The 24,713-nt window shown below is 50.7% G+C and overlaps 1 protein-coding gene across 1 annotated transcript; it reads right to left on the bottom strand.

Annotated features, from left to right (window-relative positions):
- Positions 1–846: 846 nt before the first annotated feature.
- HROB (homologous recombination factor with OB-fold) lies at positions 847–14,047 on the bottom strand. Its single transcript, XM_057716092.1, has 10 exons — positions 13,874–14,047; positions 12,824–12,874; positions 8,944–10,110; positions 7,638–7,721; positions 6,517–6,657; positions 5,797–5,905; positions 5,522–5,607; positions 5,017–5,142; positions 3,394–3,511; positions 847–1,460 (listed from the first exon to the last, which is right to left on the bottom strand). The coding sequence occupies exons 1-10, from the start codon at positions 13,874–13,876 to the stop codon at positions 1,369–1,371; spliced, it is 1,977 nt and encodes a 658-aa protein (XP_057572075.1). The 5' UTR covers positions 13,877–14,047; the 3' UTR covers positions 847–1,368.
- Positions 14,048–24,713: the final 10,666 nt, after the last annotated feature.

Raw genomic sequence — 24,713 nt, 5'->3', positions numbered from 1 at the left:
TACTGATATAAATGGGTGGTTGAACAAAAAATAAGGGAAAATAGACCAATCTCTCACGCAGAAGAATTCCAAATAATCCATGCAGATGTTCTCCTTAAGGAGGCAAAACATAACTCCTCATTCCTTAAGTGTGGGTGGCACAGAGTGACTTCCTTCCAAAGGGTATCAAGCATAAAGGGAGAAAAAGGGTAACTTGACAGTGGAGAAACCTGGTAAACCTGACAAACCCTACCTCACCCAGGTGATCAAGGTCTGTCAATGCAAACAGCACCTTACCTTTGTGGTCTCCCCCCACCCCAAACACATACCCCCAGTCTAAGCATGAAGACGCACCGGACCAATGCCAACAGAGGGAAGTCCGACAACATGCCGGACCTGTGCTCCTCCAAGCTGTCAAGGTCATCAAGAAACAAGGGAAGTCTGAGAAACAACCACAGCGCAGAGGAGCCTACACAGACATGATGACTAAATGTAACGTGGGATCCTGGAAGAGAAAAAGGACATCAGGGGAAAACTGAGTGAATGTGAATAAAGTATGGAGTTCAGTTAACAATAAGGTACCACTACGGGTTCTGTAGTTCTGACAAATCTACCATACTAATGTGAGATGGCTGCAGTAGGGGAGACTGGGTGTTGGGCACGTGAGAACTCCCTGTAACACCTCTGCAATACTTCCGTAAACCTAAAACTCTCCAAAAGAAAAAGCTTATTTAAAAAAAAAAAGAGAGAGAGAAGACGAGTGGCTGGGCTCTGCCCTGGCCAAGCTACCATCAGCAGGGCAGAAAGCACAAGGAGCAGCGAGGCTGGAAAGAAGAGGAAGGCGGGTGAAGCAGGCAGCTGCTTTATTTCAGAATAAGGCGCCTCAGCCACATCCCTACCCCTGCATCTGGGAGCCTGGGGCACAGGTGAGCTGGTCAGCTATGGCTTCACGAGACAAAGCAGAGGGAAGGCTGAGTGTGTTCCTTCCTTGTCCGGAGGGACAGGTCTCCACTGCTATGGTGTGGCTCCTCAGCTGTCCGGGGATTAGGGAGTAAAGGGACCAGGCCCCACACCCTCTGAAGTCAAGCTGAGGTGGGAAAGTGACACACCTTCCCTGTTGCAGGAGGAGAAGGAATATGCACCCAAGGGCCTGGAGGACAGTAGGGCTGGAGAGTCGATTCTGGGCAGAGTTCTGTTTGCCAAAGGAAGACTCAAAGTGACAGCAGTGCAGAATCCGAGGGACAAGAGTGTTCTTGGGGAAAGTGTCCAGGGTAGGAGCAGCCACAGAAGCCCCGGGACTTTGTTCTCCAGTTGTGCTGGTCTTCCTTTCTCCCTGGAACGTGATCAGACACGACCACAGCTTTGCCTGGATGCTAAGAGGCTGCCGGCTCACGGGGGGTGCCCTGCCTTGGGGCAGTCCCAACTGCTGGTCCCACAGAAGAAGTCCTCAGGGAGCTCGCTCAGGAGTCCATCTAGGTCATCTGCAAGGGGGGATGGAGAGGGTGGGGAGACTCAGTGATAATACTGGGGCTCCACGTGACTCAGAGCCAAAGCTTCCGCCCTCCAGGAGGGCCTGGTCTTGGCTGCACAGTCAGGGATGTGGTTCCCTCAGGGTGGCGGTATTCACGCCGATGCGCCTGAGGCTGCCTGACTTCCAGCTCCCCTCTGCTCCCCACATACCCACATACAACAAAAGGCAGAGGCAGAATGTCCGGGCCACTCTGCTAAGAAAGAGGCTCCCCCTGGCCCTTCATGGTTCCTCTTCCCATCCAGAAGCATAGTGCCTGGGCAGAAAGGCTTCAGAGGTCCCCTTGTGCAACCTTCCCGTTGGACAGAAAGAGAAAGAAGCCCAGGAAAAGTCATTAGATGTGCAGAATCACACCGTTCATTAACCTGGTTGATCTGCAGAGTGGGAGACATCATCGTCCCCTCCGCCCAAGTGCCTCTGTGGGCCAAGGGCACGGAAGTAACGGTTCCTGACCACCGTTCTTGGATGGGGTGCTTCCGTCTGGGAGCCTGGAAATGGAGCGGCCCTCAGTAGTGCCTGCTGCTACGCTGTTAACCAGGGCGACGAACACGCACCGGGGGCGTGCCGGGTGCCAGGCACAGGGCCGTACACATTACACTCATGCCTTCATTTAGGCCTCACAGGGCCCCTTCAGAGGGCATCTCATGGTAGGTCCTGTTATAATCCCCACTTTACCTGAGAGAACAGGGTTTAAAGAGGTCAACAGCTTCCCCAAGTGAGCATCCATTCGATGCCAGAGCCACAGCTTCCAGCTAGAAAACCCCCACTGCGTGGACGGGCTCAGGCTGGAAACTACCCTGGAGAGGCCAGCGCCCAGTCTGGCACGCGCGCTCGGTAAACACTGCTGCTGGAAGGACACAAGTCAGCTGGGGGGCATTCACATTCAATTAGGGTGACCAGCACTCCACTCAGGGAAGCAGGACTGGCGTTTGATGGTAACAAAGAAAGCTGCCCCTCACTAGCTACACCAGGACTGTCTAGAGAGACGCTAGGTTAAATGAAGGGGAGTAAGCAGCCCGTGTGGGCCTCGGAAAACGGGCATCAGGGTAGGAATCCGCACCCGTGTCTCCTAGAGCTGCCCGGCCACCACCAGCAGCTGCCTGGCTGGCAGGTCTGTCCCTACAGTGGAGATGTGACACCAACCACAACCTTCTACAGGCAACTCGCCTCCCTCTTATTCCATGACCACCAGCAACCTTCCGATGACGGTTTGGCTTGTCATCAAGGAGACAGTGCAAGATTCTAGAGAAGATTCCAGCATACAGGGTAGATACTTTTTCATACAACATAAATGGGCTTTGTGGTTTACTGTGAATTTGGTTAACATGGAGACACTTACCAATAATCCCAAGAACTCTGGGGCCAAACAGGGTTGAGTTTACGGAATCAAAGAGCTAAGGACCAGACCTGGACAGTGTGAGCGTCACCTGGGTGAGGCTCCCTCCTGAGGAACAAGTTGGCCCTCCCCTAAGAGGTCTGTATTTGGGCCTCTCGGGTCCATATCCTGGTCCCACCCTAACCACATGGATGTTTGACCCCTCAGCACCACCCGGAGGGCCTCGGAGCTTAGTCAGGATGGGGAAATCTGCCTCTGTGGTCTGGCCATCAGCCCACAGGAGACTCAAGCACGGCACCAGTCTACCTCCTCCCGTGGCTAACAGCACATGGCCTGGAAACAGGGGAGCCGCGGGTCACATTCTTTGCATTAATTAGCTTGTGGCCTACAGCCTTGCCAGAGAAGACACCACATCTGATTTCTGTACGATTCTTTAAGCTCCAAAGATTCACAGGAGAAGGAACCATGCAGCCAGAACAATCTGGCTGAGCTATTCAAGAGGAACTGGAAGGGGAACCTCTCTTGCTCCTGGGTGGGCTGCCAGCCTTACCTGCTTCTGGGTGTTCTTTCTCAGGGGACGCCCCTGCCTCCGGGTTCTGTGCTGTCCTGGGGCCTTTCCCAGGCTTCTCAGTCTCATGCTGGAGGCTTTCATGGAAGCTTCCTGGATCCTGGGGATAGAGGATCTGGTTACCAATACCTGTGTCCCTGAAATCCCCCTGGGCGGTACCATCTCCACCCAGACAACCTCAAAGGAATGGGTGGGGGCTCAGAAAAGACAGGACAGAGGACCATGGCACTGGCCAGTCACCCGGGCCCATGCTGTGGACAGGGAGCAGAAATCCAAACACCCCAAACAGCAGATAATTAAAAAAATAAAACAAAAACAAAAAAATTTTTGGCTGATTTTCTTTTCTAATTTGGTTGGTATCTGACGTTTCAGCGAATGTCTATAACTGGAGCAGAGAGTGAAGAGGCCATTCAGAAATATGCTGAGGAGTTAGCCTGAAATTAAAAATGAGCAGTTAACAATCCCCAAACAAATATATGAACAGGTAATTAAAACTGGTAATTAAACCTGTTAGTCATGGTTGGCCCAAGGGAATGGAAGTGGGAAAGGGTCAGTTTCACATTGCTTCATTCTGTACCATTTCCATTTTTCTCAATAAGTATGGATGACTTGAAAAAAAAATTTTTTTTTTTTAGCCTCTCCTCGAGGCATGAGGGATCTTAGTTCCCCGACCTGGGATCGAACCCGTGCCCCCTGCAGTGGAAGCACGGAGTCCTAACCACTGGACTACCAGGGAATTCCTGGGGTGACCTGAAATTCAAAAGGAAATCAAGATGCTTTTTCAGAAGTGGGGTGATACTGAGAGAATGCAGAAGGTGAGGGAGAAAGATGAGAAGTAGCAAGTTAGAGCTAAACGTATAACTTGACTAGATGTCATCGAGTCTAACCCACTTATTTTATAGATGAAGCAACAGCAGGGGAGGGGACAGGACTTGCCCAAAGTCATGTTGCAAGTTTCCAGCAGAGCAGGGACATGACCCAAGTTTCCTGACCCCTAGGCCAGGCCATGACGACAACCCAGGATTCCCAGGAAGGTGGCGGTGGCCACAGAGGGGACACTGTGTGCCAGGTCAAGACCGGGCTCTGTACCCTCACCCTGGATTGGAGCTGCCTAGAATCCAGTCTCCCTTGGTTCCCAAAGGCGTTCTGGGCCGGTGCCCCCTCACCTAGCAGAGGTGGGAACCAGGAGGGAAGATACAGAGCAAGGGCTGGCTCACCAGACCGACCATCGGTAGCTGTCTGTTCTCTGCACTGCCCCGGCAGCACATCCAACCCTCAGTCACTCACTGAGGGCCCCACCCCCTCGTGGACCCTCAACTCAGTCAGTTCTCAAGTGACTCCCGTGCTCTCGATGTACAAGCCTGCCATCAGACACTCAGGGATCACCCAGAAGCCAGCTGTTCCTCTAGCTCCTGTTACTGTGCCATCTGGCAGGTGGCTGGACCAGGGACAAGAGGAGATGGCCCTGCCCCCAAAGGCATCTTTTCACCTGACTGGGAACTGTCTACCTCACATCTCTGCTCCCCAGGGTGGAGGAGGGGAAGAAATCAGAAGATTCAGCAGAAAGCGGCTCTACCCGTCCCCACTCCATCCTGCTCCTCTTACCTTAGGAAAGGGCTGAGGTGCTTTGAGGAAGTTCCCGTCCCCAGAGTCTGGGCTATAAATGTGGACCAGGTTGTTGGGCGTCACGTTGAGGTAGTGATTTCGGAGTGAAGGAGAAAACACTCCAATCTGGAGTAGAGAGGGGCGGGGGGGGGGGGTCCCATGTCCTGACAGAGCTTTCGGTGCTGCCGGAAGGCCCCCAGGTCCCGCCTGCCTCTCCCTTGGTGGTCTCTGCACCAGGGGCACAGAAATCGTTCCTGCCCCAGCCCTGGTGCCAGAGTAGCACCACTTACCCAACACTCGGCCCTTCACAGCACAGCCCCCACCCTCATCTACCCACTAAGGGATGACAGTCAGGCCTTTACTCAGCTCCAGTAAGCCAGGGTCTAGCACCAGCACAGCCACTCTCTGCCTGGGTCCGGGGAGGGCAGGGAGCCAGAGAGACAACCGGGGCCTTTCTCCAGCGGGGGAGGGGGGAGAGCAGGTCCCCATCTGGAGCTCCCCGTACCTGCTTTAGCAGCAGCACTGAGCCAACCTTCAGCTCATTCTGGCGTGTCTCCAGCAGCAGTCTGTGCACTGTGCCCTGCATCTCTCCTGCAAACACCACACCACCCCATCAGTCTCAGGGCCAAGGGAAGCACAGTGACTGGTTTGGGCCCTGGCTGGGAAGAGGGTTGCTTACTGCCTCAATTTTCCTAACTGCAAATGGAGAGGGTGGCTGCTCCTCACCTCCTGACCTCAATGGGGCCACTGATCAGACACTCCCAGGACCTAACTCCTCACCCGTGGGGTCCTTGAAAACTGCACTGGCATCCATTGTGCTCCGAGTCAGGGACTTGATCATCACCGCCATGTTGGGGACTTTGTTCCTGGGAAGCTGCTTCAGGGCTGCCTGGTTACGAGAAGAGGCATTTGCTGAGCCGGCCATGTCCCACCTGTAAGGTTCCCAAGTGCACCAGGGCAACCCGGGGGAGGGGGGCAGAGTACTGGTGTGGTGATGCCATTCCTTTGTGAAGGGCAAAGGGGCAGTTTAAAGGGCTCATCCCATCTCCCTCTGGCAGACCCAAAGCTGGCGGGCCCTTCATTTCTCTCCCCTGCCTCCTTTCTTTTGTGTGTTTATGTGTATATATTTATATAGAGCTCCATCACGCGGGCCACAGGCAGAAATATGTTAGCATGTGTACTAACATGAGTCTGCATGTGACCTCTGACCTCTGGGGAGTATTAGGGGTAGCAGTGTGCTTCCCCTACCCCATTCAGGGCCCGGATGTGCAGAGACATGCTCACAGCCCACTTCCGCCTGTGCCTGATACTGTGGACGGCAGTGAAAAGGTAGGTGAGTAGAAGATACAACCAAAGGGGCTTTATGCCGCTGCTCAGAGACAGGCCTGGGGTAGGAGGGAGCAAATGGAGAGCCCCTTTCCTAAGGAGGAGTGGGGCAGGAGGTTGGTGAAAGGGATAAAGATGGCCTCCCCTTTGGGTCTCAGCACTCAGGACCCTTACCTTCCGCAGCACCATGATGATGCTGTAGGTATAGAGGAAACAGGCTGGGTCTCTCTCATCCAGGCCCAGAGCAGATTTCATGGTCAGCCAGGGCCCTCGCCCAAAGTCCTCCTCCACCGATGCCTGGGAACTAGTAACAACCTGGCACAACAGAGCAGAAGGGGGCCTGCATTAACGGGTCCACTTGGCTAGAGGCCTTGACTGAGCTGGGATGGAGGGATGGGAGAGCAAGGGCGAATTCCCCACAGCACAGTAGCCATACTTTCTCCCTTCATTTATCTCCAAGCTCAGAAAATGGTGTGTGAAACCTTGTTGCATATCATATCTTTCACTGAGAAGCAATAGCAAAGGTGCTCTTTAACTCAGTTTTTTTTAAATCGGGTCCTGACTTTAATTACATTAACGCAAAAGGCTACCTATGCTGGTCTCTTATTATAATGGACTTGAAAAGTCTTAGGGCTGGAAGCCCCCACATACATTTACAGGCTTCCAGGCAATTTTGAAACCAATTATATTTTATTTGGGATGCCCCTGGCTTTAACTAGTCATGTTTTTATATTAAAAAATGTTTTGAATCCAGAGGAGTACTTATTGCTTTGGAGCTGAAATGGACTGGTGGACCTGCAGAGCTACAGCAAAGAGAAAAATTTCTAGAGTGAATTAAAAGCAAAAGTGGGTCTGGGGGCAGAGCAGGTCAACCAGAATCCCAGGGAGGAGGGAGGCTGGGTCTCATCCACCGAGAGGAACCCACCAGACTCAAGATGAAGGCAGATCCTTCCCAGCTCGACCCTCAGAAACGTAGAGGAAGGGTTCCCAAGATACAATTTCCTGACACTTATTACACGCTCCCCCTCTGGGGGGAAGGTGGAGTTAGCTGGGCCTCTCTTTCTTAGCTGGGAAAGAAGGCTGAACTCATGGCATCGGTTAACACCCCTCTGGCATCAGGATAGGCTTCACTTTATGCCAGTAAAATTGCCACCTCCCCAAATGCCCCGTGGTGTGTGACCCCAGGGAACAGGCCAAGCAGCACTGACTCTGATTCTCAGCCCCTGAAACATGCAGAGACGTCCCCCACTCTTCAATGATCCCCAGGAAGTTAATATTTGCATGGAATTAGTTACCTCTGTCCGGAATTTAGCCAGAGCACCGTGAGTCGGAGTCTGGGGTGTGGAAACCATGATGTCGTCCAGATTTTTCCCACTGTGCTACGAGGGGAGAGAGGAGGAGAAGGCGAGAGCAAGCTCAGCAGCTGTTATTTACAAGTACAGCTTCTTGTCTGGGTTACATAATGAGTTCAGGAAACTATCAGGGACAATTAACACATATTACATCTCTCCTAACGAAGTCTCAGGAGCCTCGTTGGCAGCTCAAAAAAGATGCTTTGGGAATGTGAGGAAGCTAGAGCTGGCCCAGGAACAAACCCCAGGGCTTACTGAAGGGGCAATGACCTGAATACAGAGGCCTGAGACGAGTGAAACGGCAGCTTTCCCCAAACCCCTTCTCAGGGACCTCACCCTTCCCTACAGAGATCCAGCTCAGGAGGAATGTACATGGTCTTAAAGTGCCAGGGAAGAGCAAGTAAACAGGGAGGAATCATTTCAAACACTCTTCAAATATGAGCAAAGGGGGTAACCTATCACAACCAGACCAGGTCCTCGGAGTCCAATTATTTGGGATCTGATCCAAGACTAGTTTTGATGGACCCTGTCTCTCCACTGCTGCCGAAATCCATGCCCCCAGCTCAGCCCCAGCTCCCCCAGGTTGACCCCACACACCAGCTACAATGAGTGGTTCTGTGGATGTCCCAGAGCATCTGTGCCTTTGCACTCGCTCTCCCCTCTTTCCACTGCTGAAACGTCCTCCAGGACACAGCTTTCCGACACATACTGCCGTAAACCTCCTATTCATCCATCCAAAGCCCATGCAGCAAGCCCAAGGAGCCCAGTGTCACCCCAGCACCCAGGGAACGACCTCTACTCTCTCTGTGCCTTTTATGTATAATCATTTGTGTCTGCTCCTTCCACTCCCCTGGAAGCTCCTTCGGACGGGAATTATTTCTAAGTTAATCTCTGTATTCTCAGATCCAAGCAAGTGCCCAACACATGCCAGGCCTTAGCAAATATAAGTGAATGACTCTTCCTACCCTGGTGCTAGTAAACAGTAGGTGCTCAACAAATGCATGGAAATTGTGATGTTCTCAGAGCCTTAAGCATCTACCTCACATGCGGGTTTTCAAGCATTCAGTTCTTCCCACTTCTGACTTCTCCCACAGCTTTGGAAACCCTCCCCCTCTGCACTTCCTTCCTCCACTTACTGGGGGAGTATGAAGATCCCCTGGGACTGGGCAGGGCTGGGCCTCTGCTGCTTTCCTGGGCCCCCAGCGGCCTGGTGAGCTCCGGCTCTGGCCAGAGAGAAGCTGTCACTCACCTGGTGAGGCAGGAGCCCTGCTGGGCCGGGGAAGCGGCGCATTTTGGCGCGGGTGGAGGAGCAGGTGGGCTGCTGGGGTGTCCGGTTGGCAGCCGTGACCAGCCGCACCAGGTGGTTGGTGACAATGGGCGTCTGCAGAGCAGCTTGAGGAACCGGGGCGGGACGGGGGCCCTTCAGGGTGCTGACAGGAGACTCAACAGAAGACGCTGGAGCTCGGGGCCGGCAGGGCCCCCGAGGAAATAATTCAGAGGAAGTCCTTGAGGGAGTAGCACAGCTTGAGCTGGGAGTTTGTGGTCTAAGGAAACGAGGTCTGCCAGTTAAGCAGGCATTTGGGGACTGGAATGGCTGACCAGGGAAGTGATTTTGAGGGCTGCTCTGAATGGGCCTGCCAGCAGCTTGGAGAGGCTGGGGTGCTCGAGGAGGGGGACTGTCGGAAGAGACTTCCCAATGGGGTTGCTGAGCGCAAACCACCACGGCACTTGGGACAGGAAGGTAACCCGTGGCACCAGGTCTCGAGTGGGATTGGGGAATCCCACAGCGGACAACAGGATCGGGGGGCGCATCCCGGGCTGACAGGATACCAGTTACGTGGGTGGCAGGCACGGGCCCCTTTTGGCAAGGTCTGCTCAGATCAGCTACCCGGGCCTTTTTAGCCAATGTTGAGTCCTCTCGCTGCCAGGTGGGCAGGATTCCTGTGACCTCACTGCTCACTCCAACTTCCAGCTCCATGCCAGGCCCCTCCAGCTCCATGCTTGCCAGGACCTCATCAAATTCATCTTGTTCAGGCCCCTCGAAGCCACCAACCACCTGCTGTCTGCTCTTAAAGATGAGCTGGGGGTGGGAGGCTGAGGACTGGGGTCTTGCTGGCTCTTCGAGCACTTCTGTCAGTGTCACTCTTCCCTGATTGCCAGTCCAGCTGCTGGACGTCGAGACAGGCCTTAGGGGAGCTGTTCCTGTGGAAGGTAGACCCCCAATGGCCCTGGGCATGCCGGAGGTAGGAAGGCGGAGTCCCAGGGCTGGCAGGCCTGCAGCCTCTGAAGGGGCGGTGGGGCGTGGCAGCAGCTGGGCCTCCTGTGGCCGGGAAGAGGCAGGTCTCAGGCACCCAGCATTCACAGGCCGGGAGCCAGCAAACTGGTTCTCTGCATCCTCCACGGCTGACAAGAAATCCTACAAAGAAACAGAGACAGTGGGTCTTGGCATCTGGAAATCAGAAAACACTGCTTTCACTGTTTCAGGCATGTGGTGTGTCTGTATGTGCAGATACACACAAGCAAGCAACCAAGGCGTGAAAGGCAGTGGTGAATTCTCTCATCACCTTTGACCTTGCCCATAGGCCCACCACCAGACTTCTACTAGACACATTCTAAGGCTAAGTCTTCAGGTAGCTTCTTTCTTCAATCTCAGGCTGGGGATGGGGAGGGGTGTTGGTGGCAGTTGGGGGAGCAGTAGGAGACACAAAGGAACCACGTTACCAAGGAGTCAAATAAATCACCCAAGGTCACACACCCATGTCAAGGAAATGAGCTTTCTGGTGTCCAGCCTGTGCACTAGGGATCTACCCAGCTGGTCTTGCTGCCTGTCCTCAACCCACTCCTCACCCCCACCACACACAGGCACACAGACACACAATCCTCAGTAAGCCAAAGAGGCCTTGGATCCAGCAGAATAAGCAGAAGTTAAATATAGCTTTTCAGGCAAGTTAAATTAAGTATGGATTCCAGTTGGGAAGCAAGGTGAGATTGACACCTTCAAGAGCAACAGACCTGTTCTGAGGGTGTTTTTGAGTCAGAACTGCTGATTTAACTGACAGGAAGGTCCCCTCCACCCCCACCCCCTGCTGCGCATTGGACTGTCTAGGCTACAGAAGGGATCTTTCCTGCTTGTGTATTATCAGGAGAGTAGCATACTCCAACACGACCACCTTAGGACTTAGTAATAATAACAGTAATATTACAATTACAACAGCAAGAAAATCCTGATGACCCTGGGAGTTGATGGAGCCCTTTTCTCCTGAAGAGCTCACTCTCAGACATGATGTCACCTGCCTTGGGAAGGGGGAAAGGAACTGGTCACGGAAAAGAAACTTGAGCTGTCAGAGTCCTTCACTCTTAATTCCATTACTAGCCTAGCAGTCCTACCACGACCTGGTAAGACCCAGGAGGGTCACTTTTTCAGCCTGTAATTACACATCTCCAAAGCTAAAAGACAAGAACAAGGACACATATTTCCTTGACAAAGCAGGCAGTTTTGAATTACTTGTAAAAACAGAAATCAAGTCCCCACGTGATAACAAAACATCTAACATTTGAAAAACCTCACTGGGTGCCAGGTACCATGTAAATATTTTACCAGAATCCTCTCAATGAGTTCTCACAATAGTCCTATGAATAGGGACTATTATTATCCCCGTTTTATGGATACAGAAACCGAGACTCAGAGAGGTTAAGTAACTTCACAGAACCAGAACTGGAACCCACACGTACCTTTGTCACTATGTCTTGGGGCCACAATGAATGAGACAAGCCAGAGATGGAATTTTAAGAGGTCTGAGGAAGGTCTGCTTTTCCCTTCAAACCTCGGGTTCCAAAAGCCTCAAAGGAAGGGAAGCATGGTGCTGTGGCTGCCACAAGGGTCCCTGGTGCAGCATTCACCATCTCACTAGGCACCAAGTAGGCATCTGCACAGACTCTAAACGTGATTTTTAAAGCAAATCACTGGCAGACAAAAGGTAGGTTTGAATGGCTTGTCATTGATAAACCAGAACAACTCTATTCTATAAACGTAGTTCAGTAGTTTCCATGTACGTTAGACTGGAGTCAGGAGGCCATCCTGGCTGCTGCTGATGTATTCCTAAGCAATGTAATTTACCTTTTGGGGCTTTACTCACCTAAAACCTGTTTCTTTCTAAAAAGGATTTGAGATAGCAATTTTGGGCTGCCCAGATGAAACTATATATGTTAGATCTAAGTGGGAAGACAGCTGTGCGGATCACTAGTTCAGTGGTCTTTGGCTGCACCCAGAGATTAGAAATACCCCTGCCTCGGACTTCCCTGGTGGCGCAGTGGTTAAGAATCTGTCTGCCAACGTAGGGGACACGGGTTCGAGCCCTGGGCTGGGAAGATCCCACATGCCGTGGAGCAACGGAGCCCATGCGCCACAACAAGAGAAGCCACCGCAATGAGAAGCCCACGCACTGCAACAAAGAGTAGCCCCCACTCGCCGCAACTAGAGAAAGCCTGTGTGCAGCAACAAAGACCCAACTCAGCCAATAAATAAATTAATTAATTAATTTAAAAAAAATACCCCTGCCTGGCCCATCCCCAGAAATTCTGATTTAATTGGTGTGTGGTAGGGCCTCAGCAGAGGTGATTTTAATATGCCAGCTTCAGATTTGATCTAATCCCTCATCTTCTGAGGAAAGAGGGGGAAGGGAAGAATGTCTGAGGCAGAAAAACGGCCCTAATGTTGCGGGAGAGAAGATGGAAGGCCAGAGAATGAAGTACTTTGCCCCGGCTCAGGTAGCCAGTTGGCAACCCTGGGCCTCCCGCTGTCCAATAACTGTGCTGTCTCTGCCCCTCCGTAAACTTTCTTCCCACATCAAGTATGTCATCCTGAAGGTGAATCAAAGCATCCACGTGACACAGCTTCCAGGCAAGGGCCCTTATAATTTAAAGGTATGACAATTAAGTAACTCATCTCTCTGGTTTTTTATTTGTTTCTGAGACAGTTAAGTGGGTTGTTTACATTTCTCATCATTTCTCAGCCTCTCACAGACAAAAAAAAGATATACATGTCAAGTAAAAGGAAACGTGGGTTCTGGGCTTGGGTGTTTCCATCGTAAGACCTCCGCTGCCATCTCTGATCACCAATCCTTCCTTACCTCATCTTCAAACTCCTCTTCCACAGCAAACAGCTTCTGCAGACTGCATGCCTGAAAGGAAAACAAAGCAACTGAGGTTGGAGGAGAAATACCGTTTGCAAGTACATTCTGTTCTCACTCTGCTTCTTCCCAATTCTAACAAGACTATCAGGTGTACTGTTTTGTTTGTATTTTTTTGCTAGCGTTGGGGGAAGAATAAGGGATGAGGAGAGAAGACATGGGATTTACTTAAAGACAAGTGATTTAGAATCCTTTCTTGTAAAATAATTCACTCAGGACCATCTGCATTAATCTTGCAATAAGAGGGAGGAGGCAAAGGGAAGACTGCCCAAGGGAGCCTGGGTCATACTTTAGACCCAGCACTGTGCACGTGGGCCTAAGGATTTTGCAACCTCAGGTTTGGCCTGAGGAACCTTTGTCAAACATAAGGGACTCTACCTAAATAAGCATGCCCAACACATTGGCCTTGATTCTGAAAGTCAAGGTAGCAGTTTCCTTTTATCTAATTCAACACTCAAAAGCTACGGTCCCAGGAGGGTGGGATACCTCCCAGTCCACAGTTCAGTGCCTTTTTTCTGGGCAGCAAGGCTGCTGTGGCCAACATTAAAAGTGTGTCAGTGCTAGAGCCAAGGGCTGTGCCTAACCCCAGATGCCACAGCAGCAAGAGCTACAGTTAGGGAGACCTTATCCCCGAATGTTCAAGGATCAGACTGGAAGGGTTAGGGGGAGGGGCGAAGGCCCAGGAGGCGTGCCATTTGAGCACACCGGGAAGGATGAACAGGAGTCCTCCAAGATGAAATGGAAGGCAAGAGGCAGGAAACTGAGGCCCAGAGGGAGATGAGTGGAGAGATCTTCCACACGACCTTCCGGGCGTGTCCATGTCGAAACCTGATTGGGCCCAGGCCTCCCGACACTTCCGAGCTCTCCTCTAAACCCTAACCCGGCCCTGCAGCTCGCACGGGTGAGGAGGTGGAACCCGGAAGGCAGGTCCCTGAGGCCGGGGGACCTGGCGGCCTGGGGGGGTGGGGGGGGTCCCAGGCGCGGCATTACCATGGCGACGGCCTGTAGGCTCCGGGAGCGGCTTGGCCGGGCAGACCCCGACTCTACGGGTCGCCGGGGCCTCGGCCTTGGGCCAGGTGGGAGGGTCAGCGTCCGGGCGACAGTATCTCTGAGGCGAGGTTGGAGAGAGGCGTCTTTGCAACCCAGGTGGCGGCCGAGGGTGGGTGGTTGGGAAGCTGGGAGCTGGCGTCCTAGGCCGCGTTCGAAGCCGCCGCCACTCAGCGTCTCCGCCCTCTTAAAGGGGCGGGCCTATTTCTATCCCGCCGACACAAAGGCTCTTCACCGCGGTCTTCCGCCCCGGCCTTAAAGGGAAACGGATGGGCTCTCGGTCGCCCTCCAGCGGCCCCTAGGGCCCAATCCGCTTGTTCAATGGGCGCTCAGGTGAGAGCCAGGTTGGGAATTTTGGGCCCATTATGTCCCATCCTGCCCACCCTCCTCTCTTGTGTTAAGCATACTAGGGACTGGGTACTACAGCGTGACTCTCATTCACACCAGAATCCACCCTTTTGGTTTGTCTGTCTGTTCATCTCTCCATCCATCCATCCATCCATCCATCCATCCATCCATCCATCCACCCATCCATCCATCTATTCTTGCCACACATTTATTAAGCAAGATGTTCTCGGTGGGGACCTTTTCTTTCATCTTTCATGTTTCAGCTTAGATCTCAGATCGTTCCTGTCACTTTCTCTCTCAGGTAACACCCCTCCCCCCATCACAACACAATTTCCTTCACAGCATTTTTCATTATTTATAACTGTCATGGTTTACATCTTTACTGTGTTTTCCTTACTAGACTGTGAGCTCCATGAGGGTAAGGGCCTTGTCTGGCTTGTTCAACTTTGTATCCCCAGCACTTAGAACAATGCCCCATAGAGTTATTGAATAAATGACACAACGACTACTATGTATCAGACATCGTGCTTGACATTGGGGATAGAGAAATGAATGACTCCTGTGCTCTCAAGTTTGGAAACCAGTCAGGGAGGGAATTCCCTGGTGGCCCAGTGGTTAGGACTACATGCTTTCACTGCTGTTGGCGTGGGTTCAGTCCCTGGTTGGGGAGCTAAGATCCCACAAGCCACGCGATGGCCAAAAAAAGTATGTAAAATAAATAAATAAATAAAATATGAACAAGTCAGGGAGATATAGATCAAAAGATACAGTCCAGGAGAGTTCTGCAGACAGATGGGCAGGGGCCCAGTGATCTGGAAAGGCCAGCTCTTATCACTAAACCCTACTGTGGTTATTGATTCAGCAGTTTCCCTTCTTGCTTGTCACAAGAGAGAGAGAGAGATAACAAGGTTCGCATAGTTTTGAGGACTCAAAAGGCAGGAGAGAGGTAGCTGTCTTGAATTTTTAACGATCTGATCTGAATCAACTGTGGGTCTTCCCTAGGGGAGCCTGCCTGCCCTGGCCTGACCGCTGGGCAGCCTATGGCTTCCATTACCACTCCATGTGGACCAGCTAACCTGTCATATGTCACAATGGAGGGCAGAATGGTGATGAGAAAGGAAACCTGGACCTCTAACTCTCATCCAAGTTAGGAATTCCTTCAAGGCCTCTGTGCTTCTGAGCTAGGGGACAAAACCCCAACCCTCCCATTTACAGGCCCCCCTCTCCTCCCAGGAATCCCAGGCACAGCCCACCCTATGTCCAACTATGGATATTCCCGTACACCCAGTTACAGGGCTCCCTGTGGATCTGGGCTCCATCAGCTCCAGCTGAAGAGACATCACACAGCCCAAAAGGCCAAGAGGAATAATATCAACTACTACCCACACTGTAGTTTCCATTTTCCAATTTTAATCATTGGCTCATTTTGTCTTCACAAAGATTCCACGAAGGGTGAGGGGCAGCTTTTACTTACAGATTAGGAAATCGAGGCCCAAGGGGAAGGGACTCCCTCAGGGTCACACAGTCATTCAGTGGTGAATCTTCTGATTGGAAGTCCTATGCCTTCTCCTCCATCGCCTTTCGGAGTTCAGTGAACTTGGCATCTGCCGCCCCCACCTCCTATTAGAATCTGGATGGGAGTGGGGGTGGTGGCTGGAGCAAATGGAAATGCTGACCAGGGACATTTTAGAGAGGGGCTGGCAGGACACAGTGAGGAGGTTGTCTATGATGTTAGATTTGGGGAGGACCTCCATGCTGAAGGATTCTCCCCCAGATCATGTCTTTCCCTTATTAGCACTGTCATCCAAGCTAAAAGCAAAGACCTGGACTCCATAGTGATGGGGCCCAGGTACTCTTCTTCCTTCTCTTAGAAGAGGGGTTAGTGGGTTTAACACAAATAACCAGGCTTGAGGATAATGGAGACTCAGACCAAAACAGAAGGGGTGGGTTCCAGGAAAGGGAAAAATGGGTACTGGGACTGGGGCAGGAGGACCCATTCCAGAAGACACCAGAGCTTCATCTGTGAAGTTGGGTACAAAGAGGAGTGTCTCAATAGCACTGAGTTAATCCATGATAATAACAACAGCCAGTGCTTCCTGAGCACGTTCTGTTTTCCAGGCAAGGTTCTAGGCCCTTTACATGAATCAACTCACTTGTTCATTGTAACAAGCCTTGACATAGGTGCTAGGATCACTTCTGCTTTACAGAGGAGGAAAGGGGTAGTGTCCAGTCCAAGCTCACATAGCTAATAGGTGGTGCAGCTGAGATGATGCACCAGGCAGTCTGACTCCGGCATCTACAAGCTTAACCACTACGTTGTCTTGCCTTTTAGAATCCACTGAACTGGGTTCTTAACCTGGGGATTCAGGGAATATGAATTCCATATAATTATGTCCAAAACATCATGTGCCTATGCACATATGCTTTGTTCTGAAAGAATATCATGCCTTTTATTACATTTACATGGATCAGAAGGCTGTTGCCTTGCACTATCTCAGGACCAGGATACACCCTAACTGCTCATCCCCCTCCATCCTTTATCTTGTCCAGATGCCTCACACTCAACGTCAGGCCTTACCGTCTCCTGCCTGGACTATTGCTGTAGCCTCCTGCATGGTCTCCCTAGTCCAAGCTCTCTTCCCTTCTGTCCATTCTTTCCAACATGCAAACGGGATACTATTTTTCCACCATAAAAATTCTTCAATCCCTCCCAGTCACCTGAGGACATATAAAATCCCCAGGGCCTGCAATGCCCTGGCATCTGCTTCCCTGTCCTATCTTGTCTCTTAACCAGTCTCCCAATCAACACCAATCCCTCTCCATCCCACTCATTCTTCTTGCCCCAGATCACATGCTGCCTCCTCCAAGAAGCCTTCCTTGACTGCCCCAGGCAGATCCAGGTTTCCTCTCCTTGGTTCCCTGCACTCAGGGGCTACCTCCATGGTAGCTGAGGTCTCTTGCATGCCCCATATTGACTTCAAATTTCCCTCACACCTCCCTGCTGGCCTTTGAACTCTTTCAGAGCAACTGACTGTAGGGTTTCACTTTTGTGGGCCAGCACTTGGCATGGGATCTGGCACACGAAAGACACTCAGTAAGTGCTTGTTGAATGACCTAATGCTATTTGTCAGAAGGGAGTGCAAAGGAGTCTAGGTAACTCCATGCTAACTTCCCCAAATACCTGTACTTATTAGAAGAGAAGCCTCACCTTCTTAGATACAAGAGAAAGTACACCTGTATTTGTGTGTGTGTGGTGTGGGGGGTGTGTGTGTGTGTCTGTGTCTGTGTGTCTGTGTTTGGAGACAGCATGCTGCATGCCTATGGAGTTAGGCAAATGTTGGTTCATATTTGACCCTGCTGCTAACTGGCTGTGTGACCTTGAGCAAGTTACTTTACCTCTCTGAACCTTAGCTGTCCCCCCTATGAAAATGGAATAATACATCTTCCTCACAGGTTTGCTGTGAGATTAAATGAATGAATGCATTGAAATGGCTAACTCCATGCCTGGCATGTTGGCAGGGGCTCAACAATGTGGGTTCCCTTCCCCCCTACTTGAGTTTGCAAACGTGCTGAAATTTGTTGTGGGAACCACATGGCTTGAGTTTGTATCTGTTTCAGCATATTTGCAAATGCATTTCGTCCTAATTTGTATTTTGATCGTATGAACAGTTGTATGCAATTCAGGGTGATGATGTGTGTTTACGTGTTTACGTTTGTCTTGGTATGGACAACGGCATACACTGGCAGTGTGTATACACACTGAGAGTTTTGAGTGACTGTGTTGGGGGGTGGCTGCTGCACGTTCACTGAGTGTGTGGCATGTGTATGGAATTAAGTGTGTGTTGTGTGCTGCCTACAAGGGTGGGGGTCTGAGTGTATGGGAGTGGGGGAAGGGCTCGTCTGTTTGTGCGGCTTTGTGTGTGTGAAGGCTGTGTAGAGCAGCACTGTCGCATAGAACTTTCTGCACTGTCTCATACAGTAGCTACTGGCAGTAGCACATGTGGCTATTGAGCACTTGACTGTGGCAGGTGAGACTGAGGAATCAAGCTTTAATTGGATTTAATTTTACTTAATTTAAATGTAAACAGTCACAGGTAGGCTATTGACAGAAACCTCAAACTTGTTCTTCACAGACCAAGGGAGGTGCATCCCCTCCGTCTTATCACGTAAACTCACCCATCACGTCCCGACCCCAGCAGGGAAACAGACCCGCTGGAGCCCCGCCTGCGCGTGTATGCGCGTGTGCGCGCGCGCGTGCCACGTATAGAGGGGCTGCTGTCACCTCCCCCCAACCAGCGGCCCCCCCCAGTCCCCAGGCGAGCAGTGAATCAGCCTGACAATGAGGTGAGTCATTCATGAACTGCTCGGGCCGACCCAGCAGGCGGGAAGCTAACGTCAGCCAGCCTCCCAGTCCTGCCCCCCAACCCCCCAGGGGGATCGCTTAACCCCACGCACTGCAGATGTTGAAGAAACTGACGCGGACGAATCAAGGCACCAAAGCTCATCTCCTTGGCCCCTCCCTCTGGTTTGCAATCCATTCATCCCCCAGCCCCTTTCTCCCCACCGGTGGCATGTGAGTCATCACAAGATCTACGCCTCCAGTCCAACGCCCACCTTCCCAAGCCTCTCGGCGACAGTCTTCTTCCAAGGTTGAGGGGTGGGGGCAGGGAGGCTGACACCTGGTGGGGTGCCAAGGTCTGCGTTTGGAAGGGAGGCTGACTCTCTCCGGACCGTGGGGGTGGGCGAGGCTCAGGACTGGCTGCAGCTGGCTGGGTGTTTGCGAGCCCGACGTCCAGCTCGCGTGGAGCACCGAGACAAATGGGGGCAGCAGGGAAGGAGTCGCTGAAGCTTGCTGCCTGGAGCACCTGTGGCTCCAGGTGAGGAGGGGATGCGGCAGCGGCAAGGAGTATTCCTCTGGTTTCCAGGGAGGTCCCACATAGTGTCTCTCCAGTACCTGACTGTCTTCAGAACCTGGTAGATTCTCTCATCAGCATTCCTCCATCTGTTCCCTCAATCCCCTAAACCCCACCAACCCAGCATCAATCAGCTTTCTTCTCTTGGGTTGAATGTCACCTGGGCCTGGACAACTGAGTCCCATGGTGGTGTCCCTTACAGGGCCGGAAATAAATCATCAAATGCCTTAAAAATGTGTAGACCCTTTGACAAAACAGCTCCACCTCTAAGACTTTATCCTAAGAAAATAAAAATTGATGTGTGCAAGGATTTAGCTATAAGAAGGTGCATCACAGCATTATTTAAAATGGCGAAAAATTTGAAACAACCCAACTGACTCAGGTTCGATCCCTGGTCCCGGAAGATCCCACGTGCCACAGAGCAACTAAGCCCATGTGCCACAACTACTGAGCCTGACTCTAGAGCCTGAGAGCCACAACTATTGAGCCCACATGCCACAACTACTGAAGCCCACACCTAGAGCCCATGCTCCACAACAAGAGAAGCCACTGCATTGAGAAACCAGAACACTGCAGTGAAGAGTAGCCCCCTCTCTCCGCAACTAGAGAAAGCCCGCACACAGCAACAAAGACCCAATGCAGCCAATAAATAAATAATAAATAAATACATTTATAAAAAAAAAAAGAATTGAACAAAAAAACTGGGAAAACAACACAAAGGAATGCTGTGCAACCTTTAAAAATGATGTTGTGGAAGAAGATTTGATGCCATGGGAATATTTTCATGATGTATTACATAAAAAATTAGATAGTAAGATATTGTATATCATGTGATACAATTTTTCTTGAAAAAATGTGAACACGGGAAAAAGATGAGTAAAGCACTTACCCAATTATTAATAATTGTTCTCATTGAATTATGCACTTAGGAGTTATTTTATTTTCTTCTTTGTATTTCTCTCCCACCCCCTGAATTTCTACATTAAGAGTTTGTGACTTTTGGGACCTCCCTGGTGGTGGAGTGGTTAAGACTCTGTGCTTAAGATCCTGCGTGCCATGCGGGGGCCAAAAAAAAAAAAAAAAGTAAAAAAAAGAGTTTGTGACTTTTTACAGCGGAAGAAAACAATTTATTTATTAAATATTTTAAAAAACCATTTGTGGGGAGTGGTTATGGGAGTTAACTATGAATGGGCATTTTATTGGGTGATGAAAATGTTTTAAAATTGGATTATGTGATGGTTGTATAAGTTGGTAAATTTACTAATAAATGTTGAATTGTATACTTCAAAAGAGTAACTTTTTGTCTAAAAACTCTTAACAAAAGCCATTTGCTGGGCTGTCTTCCAACTTGAACTTGAGGTCTAGGAGTAGGGATGCCAGAGAAAATACAGAACACCCACTTAAATTTGAGTTTCAGATAAGGAATAATTTTTAAATATAAGAATAAAAATAAATAAGTTTTAAAAAGTCATGATCTCCTTATATAAGTATACAAAATTATTCCTTGTTCATGTGAAATGTCAATTTAACTGGGCATCTTTCCCCCTCTACCCCTAATTCTGGCAACTCTACTCTGGAATCCTTGTTCCTGCAGCATCCCTGGGCCAGAGAAACAGAACTGGGGGTGGACATCTGAGCTTGCACCCCTAGGGCAATTCCATAAAGTCTGGGAGAGTAGAATGGGGAGCCCAGGAGTTGGAAACAGCAAGGTGAGAGAGGGTGGGGCAGAGGTCATTTCTGGGGCAGAAGGTGAGTCCCCTGCTCTAGGAGTGGGAGTGGCAGTAGCATTTCAGCTGGCCCAGAACCAAGCTGTGCTAACAGGAAGGCTGGAGGTGAGGGTCGGGCTTACGCTTTGCCATGCCCTGTGCTAGCTTTTCACACAGGTACCCCATGTCCTGCTCCAGCAACCCAGGGAGGAGAAGTTCTTGTCCTTTCTTATGGGTGAGGAAATTCTAAGAGCTAGAGTAAATTTCCAAGTTCACATAGCTGGGAGGTGGCAGAGCCTCAGATCAGGTCTAGATCTTTACCCTTTCGTTGGGGTTGGGTCCAGTGGTTAAACTAATCATGCTCTGGGCTCTGATAACTTGGGATCAGATCCCTGTATCCTTACTTACTGAGTCTGTGGCATTTGGCAAGTTTCTTAAGTCTCCTGAGCCTCAGGTCCTTCATCTTTAAAGTGGGGACAATAAGAAGAAGAAGAACGATATATCTTGTGGAGTTGGGAGGATGAAGTGAAATTGTGCAGGTAAAGGCTGTTGTTTGCTGCTCTGTCTGACTGCTGGACCACATAAGTCATCAATGGATGTGCCCCAGAGACCCTACTGCTTGAGGATGATGGAATGTCCTTTCCAGACATGTAAATCGAGGCCTTCTTGCTGGGGTGTCCTGGGTCCTCAAGGAGTTCCCAGGAGAAAGATGACACCCAGATGTCTCTGCCTATATGGAGGAGACCCCTCAAACCTGGGGAGACCTTCTCTGGCACTGTGCCCAGAGAGCCTGGGGTCTGCACTGGTTCTGCCACTTACTGATGGCTTAACCTCACTGGGCCTCTGTCTCCTTATCTGTAAGATGGAATACATAGCATCTACCTAGTAGAGTTGTTGTGAGAATGGTAATATATGAGCAACTTCCAACTTTCAGAAGGAAGTTGCTCAATAAATGTTTGTGCAGAAAGGGGGCAAAATGTATGTCAACCAAAAACAACTTGCTGGAGGGAAGCAAACTGGGCCAGTTTGGTGTGGCTGTGGCCTATGCCCCTCCACGTAGCATGTCAGTCCACGGTGTCTTGTTCTCTATGGTTTCATGACCTCAGGGCCAAGAGGGCCTTCCAGAATCACAGAGTCCAATCCTCCGATCGCAGAGGGGAAACTGAGGCTCAGAGAGGGCAAATGATTTGCCTGAGCTTCTACAGGCAGAGCTGGCCTGTGTCTCCCAGGCTCCCTCCTTCAGCACTGCTTCACTCTACTTCTTGGGGCTCTGTTGTTTCCACAGGATCATAAGCTCCCTGAGGGTCGGCATATTTGCACCCTCTGTCCCCTCCCCGACATGCATGCCCCACCCAGAGAAGGTATACTGGAAGGACCTGCAGACATTTGAAATATGACTGGCCATAACTGCCCTTGCACTGTTGTGTTCACGTGGCCTTGACTCCTGAGCGGGCAGGCAGGAACCCCGTACAGTCCAGGAAATCCTGGGCCTCACTTCCAGGTTCCAACAGAGCGGTGGGGGAGAGGGTAGGTTTCCTTTTCAGCTACAGCCCCTGGGCCTCCTGCTCAGCTTGCTGCTACAGGGGTAAGAAGCCTCAGCGGGGGTCACTCTGGGTCCTGGGGGGTGGGGGGAGGGATTTGGGCTGAGAACCTTTGTCCTAGGGTCCCACCTCTGTCCCAGGCCTCCTGGTCACCTGCTGTCCCTTAGCAGGTAGCTAGCTGCTGTGGCGAGGCTCTTGGTTGATATACTGGCAACTTTTTTCTACTTTCTCTCTCTAAATGACATATATATTAGAAGTAACATGACAAATGGTGGTAGCTGCAACCAGAATCATCTTTTCTTTAAATTAATTAATTAATTTTATTGGCTGTGTTGGGTCTTTTTTTGCTGTGCATGGGCTTTCTTTTAGTTGTGGTGAGTGGGGGCTACTCTTCATTGTGGTGCGCTGGCTCCTCATTGCCGCGGCCTCTCTTATTGTGGAGCATGGGCTCTAGGTGCGTGGGCTTCAGTAGTTGCAGCACATGGGCTCAATAGTTGTGGCTCACGGGCCTAGTTGCTCCACGGCATGTGGGATCTTCCTGGAGCAGGGATCAAACCCGTGTCCCCTGCATTGGCAGGCGGATTCTTAACCACCACTACCTAGGAAGCCCAGGATCATCTTTATTTTTAAACAAATTCACAGCTTGTTCTAGGAGCCACAATGCTGGCTTTCTCGAGGCTTGGCCATTGCTGAGTGAAGAGACAGTGATCTGCTTCCAATCTCTGTGCCAGGAGGTAGGAGGTAGGAGGCCTGGGAAGGGACAGAAGGTGTCGAGGGCCAGGTAAAGTTTTCAAGTGAGGAATAACTGAGGCCCTATCCTGTAGCCAGGCCACACTCATTTTGTTTTTATTTTTGTTTTTGAGCTACAGCTCTAGAATTGTTAGCTCACAGAGCTGGAAAAATCCTCAGAAGTTATCCATTCAATCATACCATTTTACAGATGAGGAAACTGAGGTCCAGAGGGGTAGCAGCTTGCCCAGGCACCTGTCTGTTGCTGTTTCTCCAAACATCTCACATAGTCAAGCATGACTATATCCTGGATGCTGGCCTGAAACCTGTTTCCTTCTGCCTCAAGCCTGGAGGAGAGGGCCCTAGGAGGAAGACAGGAGAGGAAGGGGAGGAGGAAACTGTTTTTCCATCTTTCCTTTTCAACTTCACCTGTTGGACCCTCCAGAAATATCTCCACCTAGAAGGAAGGAAATCCAGTCCAACCCTCTCATCCTACAGGTAAAGAAACGGAGGCCCACAGAAAGGAAGGGACTTGTCCAGGGTCAAGCTGGGAGGCCTGGGCCAAACTCAGGCACCCTAGGGGCAGTTTTCATTATACTCTGCATAACTCAGTCCTCAGTGACAGCCTTTGCTTTGTGCCTTGGGGCACATGAATTGTTTGCCCTGAAATAAACCTCTTTTGACTCTTGAGTATATTGTAAACCACCCATGGGCAGGACTGGACCTTAAAGCATCCTGAAGGAATGAAGGTCCAGCCTAAACTTTGAAGCCTAGCACTACGGGCTGTTGTCATCACATCTAATTTGGAATTCTCAGAAGGTCAGAACTGAAAGGAACCTTGGAGAACAGAAGTCCAGTCTTGCTTCCCAGATAAAGACACCAAGGCCCAGAGGGACTCATCTAATAGCGCACCGGGATGGAGTCAATCCTAGGAGCCAGGTTTTCTCATCTCCTGTCCTGTTTTCTTTTTTATTTTATTTTATTTTATTTTGTTTTTGCAGGTCCCAAAATACCTAGTATTGTGCTGGCCTCATACTTTTTCAATGAGTTCAATAAATTCTTGCTGAATGAACTAGAAAAAACACGCCTCTATGCACAAGTTGCCTTTGGTAATTGATAAAAGCTCTAAAGAATGCTTATTTCCTTCGATAAATATCTAGTAAATACATGTTGCCTGAGTTTACCAGCTCAGTTGTTCCTTGTTCTATATTAAATATTTTCCACCGGAGGCTGTATTTAGGCACAGCTGGACTATTTCCACACCAGGCACTCTTTGGAGGCCAGCAGGGCCACCTAAAGTGTTGCTCACTGGGGACCAGAACTGTGGGCTGGACCACTCTGACAAGGGCCACCCCAGAGCCTCTGGAATTTTATCCATGGATCTGAGGCTTTCCATCCCAGGAGAGATTCCGGGTGAGAGTTTGCAGGTAAGGGTACATTGGCACTGGATGCCCTGTCTGTTCCCCAGGCAATACTAACTTTAGACACTGGGTGAGTGAGAGGGGTGTGGAGGAGATGGGTGTAGCTGTTAGTTCCGCAGCATCCA

Source organism: Hippopotamus amphibius, chromosome 17, assembly GCF_030028045.1.
Source record: "Hippopotamus amphibius kiboko isolate mHipAmp2 chromosome 17, mHipAmp2.hap2, whole genome shotgun sequence".
Classification (NCBI taxonomy): domain Eukaryota; kingdom Metazoa; phylum Chordata; class Mammalia; order Artiodactyla; family Hippopotamidae; genus Hippopotamus; species Hippopotamus amphibius.
The sequence above is the reverse complement of the archived record's forward strand: the minus strand, read 5'-3'. Positions and strand labels throughout refer to the sequence as shown.

Coding starts and splice junctions, on each gene's coding strand:
- HROB (XM_057716092.1), bottom strand. Junction 5,608..5,796: donor AGTTTTCAAGGACCCCACGG/GTGAGGAGTTAG, acceptor TGGTGTTTGCAG/GAGAGATGCAGGGCACAGTG. Junction 1,461..3,393: donor GAAAGAACACCCAGAAGCAG/GTAAGGCTGGCA, acceptor CCCCCCTTGCAG/ATGACCTAGATGGACTCCTG.